Consider the following 9054-nt stretch of genomic DNA (forward strand, 5'->3'; position numbering starts at 1 on the left):
CTGGATTCCCATGTAGCCGACTGTGGTTCAAGTCCCGGACCCAGTGGCTTAAACTCATGCTGGGCGCATGTGCGTGCATGCTCATGATCCTGAGAGGAGAATGGAGGAGAAACGACTGCGATGTGACCATTCCCCCTTAGGGGTAATTTCTCACTTTCTGTCTCTCTGTCTCTCACTGTCTTTCTGGCGAGCACACGTGCCCTATAGCAAAAACTTCTCCAAAAAAAAAAAAATCAGTCGACCATAAATTGAAGGGGTTATTTCTGATATTCAATTCTGTTCCACTGACTTATTACATGTTATCCTTACACCAATTGCATTATCTCGATTACTGTGGCATTAAGTTTCCTTTTTCTGTTTTTTATATTTTTAATTTTCTCTCTCTCTCTCTTTGTTCTTTGTAATTTCCCAGAGTATATGCACTTGCCAGAGATGAAGAAAGCAACCCCCATGGGGAGTGGCCACACCACAATCTCTTCTCCATTTCTCCCACCTTTTGGGATTTGGGGCACACATGCACAACATGCCCAGCATGTTTCTCAAGCCACTAGGTCCAGGACTCAAACTGTGCAGTCAACCATGTGAGATCCAGCCACCGTAACCACCTCACCACCAGCTGGCCTAGTTAAGGGTTTCATTTTTTAATTTCCAGAGGGAAGGGAGAAAGAAAGGACCCCTCAGTGGGATGTGGTCATATCACAATCCCTTTCCTGCATTTCTCCATTCTATCAGGACTCTGAGCACAAACACGCATGCACCTGGCACTTTCTTCATGCCATGGGGACTCAAACCACAGCTGCCCATGTGGATCTGGCTACCACAGGACTTTGCCACTGTGCTACAGGGCCAGCCCCCATTTTAGTAAATTTTAAGATTGGGTGGAGTAAGTATCATATTTTGCTCTTTTTCAAAAGTGTCTTAACTATTCTGGGCATTTTATATTTGTACATAAATTTTAGAATCAGCTTGACAATTTCTTTAAAAAAAAAAAAAGGCAAACAGATTTTGACAAATGTTATGAAATCTACAGACCAATTTGGGAAGAAGTGCTATCTTAACATCCAATCTTCCAACCTGTGAACAAAGACTACAGACTGTCTCCACTTATTTAAGCCTTTTTTTTCCTTCCATAAGGGGAAGAGCCACCCTCAATAGCATCTCATGTTGCAATCCTCTCCCCCACACCCCCGCCGGCCTTCCCAGTCACCCAGGATTAAGGACACGCATGTGTAACAGGTCGACCTGAGAACCGAAGCCCCATCTTCCGTGTGGAGCCAGCATCATGGAGTGGCAGCACTGCAGCTAGCCCCATTTAAATATTCTTTTACTTCTTCTGAGTAATAGTTGGGAGTTTTTAGAAATAAAAATCCAGGTGCTTCTTTTTGTTAAATTTATTCCTAAGTATTTTAGACCTTTTTAATGCTATTGTGAATTTTTTTTTCTTAAGTTTTGCTATAGGGTGTCTACTCTTGCTGGAGAAAGGCAGAGAGAGGCAGAGAGTGAGAGAGGCAATGAAAAGTCACTCCCTGCGGGGGATGGCCATGCCCCCATCCCTTCTCCTTTAGTCTCAGGATTTGGGGCATGCACGCACACAGACCCGGCATGATCTTCCTGGGTCCACCAGGTTCGGGACTGAAACTCCACAGTTAACCCTGGGGGATCCAAGACCTTAACCTCCATGCCACCGTCTGGGACTTTTTCTTTCTTTTACATGCAGATTTTGTGTCACTACTATACTGTTAATCTTAGTTTCTCAGTTTGTAGAAAAAGTTTGTAGAAGCCTTAGTCTAGAACATCCTAATCCCTTCTCCCTGCTAATGCAGCACCATCACCTTCAAAATAAACTGTGTGTGTGGCATGCCCAAGTCCTAACAGAATGAAGAAATGAGGGAGCAGGGATTGAGGTGACCATGCCCCCTGGGAGGATGCTTTTTCCTTTGCCCTCTCTGTTTCTCTCTGGTCAACAAACACACCCTCTGGAAATGAAGGGGGGGGAAAACCTATCTATACACTTTATGTCCTTCAAGTCATGCAAATCTGAGACATCTCCAGTCCGTGAAACTGGCCCGGTGAAGTTATCAACGGCCTCTGCGATGCCAAGTCCAAAGGCCACATTTTTACCCACATTTCAGCCTCTCAGTCAAACTCAATACAGCCAACCATCCCCTTCTTAAAATTATGTTTGGAGAAGGAAAAGAGATGTCGTATTTTTATTTTTAAAAAAGCCTGAGTCTACATAATTTATTAATCTCAGTAGTGAAGCATGGTACATGGTTTAACTTCTATCACGCAAATTTCTCACATAGTGGTTAAGGAGAAAAAGGATGAAGATGGATCTATCACAGAAAAGGCTACAGAAAATAAAACACTATGGAGGACATCCGAAATGCCAAGTCTCATCACCCATTTCAAATTCTCACTGGCCAGATACCTTGAAGAACGAGGCACTATGGACTCATGACCCTGTCATCAGATTTCTTTTGCATACACACTTCCAGCATCTTCAGCTTAAAGACTCCTCTTTATAACCCTCAAAAATGTAAAGGAAACCAATTCCAGTGTCAAATAATGGAGCACTCAATCACATTCTGTGTGCTACTTTTTCAATGGAATGCTAGAATGGTGACCCTTGCACAGTGACATTCTCAGAAGTCACAAAAATCCAATTCAAGTGCCAGCAGGTGGCATGGTGGTTAAGGATGCTGGACTCCCACATGGCCAACTGTTGTTTGAGTCCTGGACCTGGCGGCTTGTTCTCTCTCTCTCTCTCCTCTTTTCTCTCCCTCTGTCCCTCTTTTGTCAAATTAAAATAAATAAAGTTAAATAATTATTTTTTAAAAATCCAATTCCAGCATGTCATGTGACAAGAACTAAAACCCAGACAATAAGTGCCGTGCTTAAACGTCACAAAGCTAGTCAACACCAAGACTGGAACCACCTCCCATGTTCAATGCTCTCCATCTCTGTGTAGTATCAGCTCCTAGTGCTCTTTGTGAGCTCTGTAACAACGCTTAGCCAAAATTCCCAAATACTGACAGAGAGAGGGAAAGAAACAGGAAAGTATCTATGACACTGCTGAAAGACAACCATGAGTTCTTTACATTGTATATTTTTCAACTGTGTGTATAGGTATATTTCTGATTAAGATTATTTTTGTAGTTTGTTACATCTTAGTAACTCAAATGTTACAAATGAGAAAAAACTACTTTGAAAGAACAAAACTGACATTTATTTTTATTAGGTTTGCAACTTTCAGTGCATAAACGAGGCTCTGCCTCCCTATTTTTAAACCTATCGCAAATGAACAGGCTTATAATTAACTTGAACGAGTTTCAAGAAACACAACACAGTTTATGTATCACTATTGTCACTTTTCCCACATTAAATTCATGCATGGTATTCAAATACTCTACCAAGATATTGCTCAACACAAACGATCTAAAGATTTTCAGCTTCATTAACAGGGTACATTGCTGACAAACTCTACTGAAAGAACAGTTAGCGCTAGAACCTGTTATCAAGCTACTATGCATTCAAAGTCTGTATGAAGTTTTAAGACACTTCCCAAAACAGAGGTTTTAAGTGAAAGCTAAGAAAATATGCTGATTAGTGTGGTAAATAGTATACTTTTCCTAATCTTTAAAAATAAATTACTTCTGGGAAAGCCGGTTTTTAAGCCATGACACTGAATATTTCTTGCTCAGCAGATAGCAAAATTCCTCATGATTAAATCCTATGAGCCAGATTTTTTTTCCCCAAGTCTTGCTCCTCTATGGCAGGAGCAGGGGTAAATTCCTACCTCCTTCACTTGGTCTATTGACACTCCGTCTTCAAATACAAGTCCTTAAACTCAGAATAGGTTTGCTCTGACATTGAGAAACAAGTGAAATGCACATACCTTAAGATGTTTGATAGCCATAGTAATGTAAAATTGTATCTGTGTGTCCCCAGATCAACTATAAGACTCTTCTCTCTCTGGGAACCAGCAGTTCGCATAATGGCTGTCTCTGGACTCCCACGTAGTCAACCGCAGTTCGCGTCCCAGACCAGGTGGCTTAAAACTCACGCTGGGCGCGTGTGCGTGCGTGCCCAAGATCCCGAGAGGAGAATGGAGGAGAAGGGATTGCAGCGTGACCATCCCCCCGGGGGGTGATTTCTCGCTTTCTGTCTCTCTGTGTCTCTCTGTCTTTCTGGCGAGTGCATGCACCCTAGCGAAAACCTCTCCAAAAAAAAAAAAAAAAAAAGAACCTTCTCTCTCTAAAGTGGTCCTGGTTCAAGATATATGTTAAGCTATTTACTATGCAAAAGAGAAAGTCGACATATAACTGAGAATCAGATATCTAAAATATCTACTTTTCATAAAAACTACGGGGAAATAAAATTGTATTCCTCACTTTGGTCACCAACCACATGGACAGTGAAAGGAAGAAAGAGCTGGGAGGTAGCAAGAGAAGGTAAAGACTCACTCTACACAAACAAGTTATTTAACTCCTCTGCCTATCAAGGTCCTAGTAAATAAACAAGGATAATACCCTCTTCACAAGGATGTGGCAAGGATCAAATGAGTTCTTGCACAAAATGATTTGCCTAGTTAAAAGGACCATAATAGACACTAAATGCCAGTTCCTTCCTCCTTCGAGGTCTGGGCTGTTCTTTGTTCTCTTACACTCATCTCCAAGATGACTCAGCCCTTTCATGGCACTTACTAGCAAATGCTGAAAACCACTGTGTCAGTCAAAGGCCCTGCTGTATCTGTGCACGTCCACCGTGGAAGATACTGTCTGTCCTCTGCCCACAAGACACTGAGTTGAGGAAGGCAGAGGAAGAGAGCCCAAACACCTGACCTTCACAGTAAGAACCAGCATTCGGAGTGGACAAATCCCCACCCTTTCCAACTACCCCCTGGAGAATTGTATTTCCATCTCATAACTCATATTAAGTTCATTCTCTCTTTAAAATATCAGTTCCTCAACGGACCCCTTCTCTAACTGAGAGGTGCTCAACAGAAAGTAATACTTCCCCCATTCTTCTCCACCTAAATATTGCCAGGTAAGTCAGACCTACACCAAGTTTACCTTCATAGTCTCTACTGTCTCATTTTCTGTATCCCTGCCACCATTAGAGTCCAGGTCAGGGGTTCTCGATCTTGGCGCTATTGAGATTTGGAGCTAGATAATTCTTGTGGGGACTGTGCTGTGCATCACAGATGTGTAGCAGTATCTCTGGTCTATGCCCCCACTAGGTACAAGTAGAATGGCAGCCTTTTCTAGTTATGACGACCGAACGTGTCTCCGGGTACTGCCAAACGCCCTCAGGAGTCAAAACCACTCTCCCCACCGTCTCCCTTACTCCATGCTCGGGTGGACCAGCCCAGTTCCTCACCAGTTCATACCTCTGATGTAAAATCAGTCCCCAAGGTAAGCTTTCAGTATCTTCCTCTAACTCTGGCACTGCCAAAGGCTTCCAAAAGCACTGCCTCTGTGACTCATTTCTCTTAAGTCTACTACTCTGTTACCTTCGCAACTAGTTCAAAGCTCTCCACCCAGTCTCGATAAACTGGGTGCAAGTAAATGTTATTCCACAAAGCAAATCACAAAGTGGCTACCCAGCAGTCCTTCAACGACACAGCCCCTCCTTCTTCTCACTGCTTTTGCTCTGGTTTGGAAGCCCATTTCCTAGCATCCATTCCAGGCCACCGGAAGAGCCTCCTTCCTTACCCTCTAATCTTGCCACCAAAGTCTAAAATATTCCCTGGACCTCCACTGCTACCAAAAGACAAAATCTGCCTGTTCTTCGGAATCGTTCACAATGTCTTTTTCTAAGTTCTGTTATCTGCAAAACATACTCTAGCTTTAGCAAAAACCGACTATTTACTATTTCTTGAATAGGTGCCTACATTTTCCAACTTTGGTAATGTCTTTTTCCTGCCTGGAGGCCCTCTTCATCCACTCCTCACTCTTCATCCGAATTGAATTAAATCCTCCTGAATTAAGTCAAGATGCCTTGATCTCATATCTCCGTATCTCCTCTCTCTCCTCTCCTACGACATTCACATTTTACTTGATGTTACACATGAGTATTCCTACAATTTACGAGATACTTGAGAGCTTCATAACTCCTCTTCCGCTACCCTGCAATGTCGAGCCCAGTGCTAAGAGAAGAACTCAGTATTAAATGTGAGTTTGTCACAAATGTCTCCCACTTAGCAAGCAATGGAGGACTAAGCCAGCAGGTGGCATGGCAGTTAAGGCACTGGATCCCACATAACCAACTATGCGGTTTGAGTCCCTGACCTGGAAACTTGGAAAATCATGCTGGGAGTGTGTGTGTGTGTGTGTGCGCGCGCGCGTGTGTGTGTGTGCATGCCCAAAGTCGTAAGAGGAGAATGGAGGAGAAAGGACTACGGCACAGCGTGACCATACCCCGGGGTCATGATTTCTCAATTTCCTTCTATCTCTGTCTCTCCCTGGTAAGCACACGTGCCCTACAGTTAAAAACTTTAAAAAGCAATGGTACACTGTTTTCAGACAATCCCAAACTCTCTTATGGGAATTAAGCCCATAATTCGCCTTTTGTCTCACATTTCTGCTTTAAGTCTATTTTTCCCTTCAAAATATCCAGACTGCTACTTAGTGTACTGGGTCATCAGAAAAGTCATGATGCATTTTTGCATAGAAAAGCAGAAAAATATGTAATGACTTTTCTGACAACCCAATATGTTACTAAAGAGTTCTGCTTTGGAGCGCCTACAGTTTCCAAGTTGTAACAGAATCCTGAATATTTAAACCAGTTAAGCTCTTCGTTTACGTAAAAACAATAAAATTTATTTCCAAATGTTAATAAAAGCAAAACATGAAAATAACTTGAATTGAACATAGTTCAGATAAAGGTTATTTAATGCTAATTTGTCCCTAAATAATACATTGATCATCTGAAAGTCTTTATACACCATTAAAAAGATGAAAAGCCAGTTTATTTTAACTCCCCCTCACCCCAGAAATAAACCAAAATAGAACATAGGAGGTTTCTCCTTCATTTATTTCCTGACTTGAAGGTATATTTTGTTTCTTCGAAGAGAATACAAGCATTGTGACCATGTACTGATCAGACCTCTTTAAGTCCTATTCCAAAGCCACATGACAAGTCAAGTCGGTCGCCAACCCTGCCACCACCATTCTGTAGCAAGGGTAGTAAACTCTGTTTCTGGATGTCCCTGAGCTAAGCATGGTTTCCACATTTTGAAGAGCTGTGAAAACAAAGAATATGCAACAGAAACTGTACGTGGCCAGCAAAGCCTAAAATATTTACTACTTGCCCCTTTTCAGCAGCATGGCTTTGGGACTCACAGTTCTCCACTGATTTTTAAGACACGAACACCCCTACCCCCAGAAAACAGACAACAGAGTACAAAAAGATAGAACGCATTCACCTTAGAGTTAATACTCAGGTAACTTCTAAAGACAGTGGCCTGTGTGAGGACCTTTTTATATTTAGGAGCATTTTGTTAGAAGGAACTTGACTTTCATCCTACAGATGAGCATAACTTTCGCTTCAAGAGGCAAAGTGCCTGACCCCCAAGTCACACTGCCAGTTAACAGCAGAATAGGGTAAAAAAAAAAAAAAAAACAGGTCTTAAACCTCCTGGTCTAATGCTCTGCAGTTGGTCTGCTATATAGGCCTAAGCATCTGCTTTAAGTTTTGGAGATAACTCGCTTGGATCAATACATAGATGAAAGCTTAAAAACCTGTTCCTGACAGGCTGTTTAGACAGACTCTTACTAACAGCTATGAATCATGACACACAATAACATTGATGCTCACCACATACCTGAGATAGGAACTTCTGAGTAGCCTTCTGTTTTAAAAACAGGTAAGAAAGGCTAAAAACTTACTCTGCTGGCTCCTTCCAGGCAAATGTGCAAGTTTGATTCCCAGTTGCTCAGTCCCTATCTCCCAACCCAAACTCACGAATTCCACCAAACATTATTATCGAATGCCCATCGAAAACCACCTTGCAGTCCGGTTTACATGGCCACATGTTCCATAGATAATTACGAGTCTTTTCATATCTACTGGCAAAGTGTTTGCTAGAAGATCAAATTTTAAAATCTCGGTTAAGAATTTAGCTTCCTTAAAACAAACAAACAAACCCTGCTTTTTCGAATCCTAAATCTATAAAGCTCGGTTTATAGTGTCTTCTCGGTTAATTCAAGAATTAAAAGCACACTCAGCCTATAGTGGTAACTTTACTACTCCGCAGGAGCCGAAGAGCTGTGTATACACACACTAGGACCTAGGATTCAAACACAACAAACCAGGAGCCTTCGTGTGAAGTTGCTCTTCCAGTGCAGACCCCTACCCCCACCGCAGTTTCGTCCTCCAAGGCGACCCCCACCTTCACCGACCGCGGCGCGATCGGGTGCCCGGGCACCTGCGGCCCCTGCCCGAAGCACCGGAGCTCGGAGGGAAGCTGCCAGCTGCCGGCCCTTCTGGAAACAGCGCCCACTCCCACTCCCGGAGGCCGGGGGCCCGGAGGACCGAGCCGCCGAGAAGCGGCCGCGGCCCCGCCGAGAAGCGGCCGACCCGGGTCGCGGCGTTACCTGGAGGACCACGTCGTTGGGCAGCTGCGCGGCCCGGAACAGCTCCAGCACGCGCCCGTTGACCACCACCTTCTTGGTGCTCTCAATGTCGCAGTAGGAGAAGAGATCCGAATAGTATTTCTGCTCCGCATCGCTCAGCGTTAAGCCTTCCATCTTCGCCTCCGGCTCACGGCCGCCCCGCCCTGCATGCAACACCCGGGGCTCGACCCCACGACCCCCGGGCAGCCGGGGCTGCGCCACCACCTTCTTGGTGCTCTCAATGTCGCAGTAGGAGAAGAGATCCGAATAGTATTTCTGCTCCGCATCGCTCAGCGTTAAGCCTTCCATCTTCGCCTCCGGCTCACGGCCGCCCCGCCCTGCATGCAACACCCGGGGCTCGACCCCACGACCCCCGGGCAGCCGGGGCTGCGCGTGGCCGCGTGGCCCGGCCTCCTCCTCGCGCCCCGAAGCTGCC

At 44.3% G+C, this 9054-nt stretch overlaps 1 protein-coding gene across 4 annotated transcripts in view; it reads right to left on the reverse strand.

Moving 5' to 3' along the window:
* REPS1 (RALBP1 associated Eps domain containing 1) overlaps window positions 1-9038 on the reverse strand; it is a 92402-nt gene extending 83364 nt beyond the window's left edge. For 3 of the 4 annotated variants that reach the window (XM_006151083.3, XM_006151082.3, XM_006151081.3), the window contains exon 1: window positions 8601-8815. In XM_006151083.3, the coding sequence (XP_006151145.1) occupies window positions 8601-8753 (153 nt within the window). In that variant the 5' untranslated portion in view covers window positions 8754-8815. Of the gene's footprint in view, window positions 1-8600; window positions 8816-8989 lie in introns of those variants that run through there. The other variant, XM_006151084.3, reaches the window with a different exon arrangement.
* Window positions 9039-9054: the final 16 nt, after the last annotated feature.

This window comes from Tupaia chinensis, unplaced genomic scaffold (assembly GCF_000334495.1).
Source record: "Tupaia chinensis unplaced genomic scaffold, TupChi_1.0 Scaffold000313_1, whole genome shotgun sequence".
Lineage (NCBI taxonomy): Eukaryota > Metazoa > Chordata > Mammalia > Scandentia > Tupaiidae > Tupaia > Tupaia belangeri.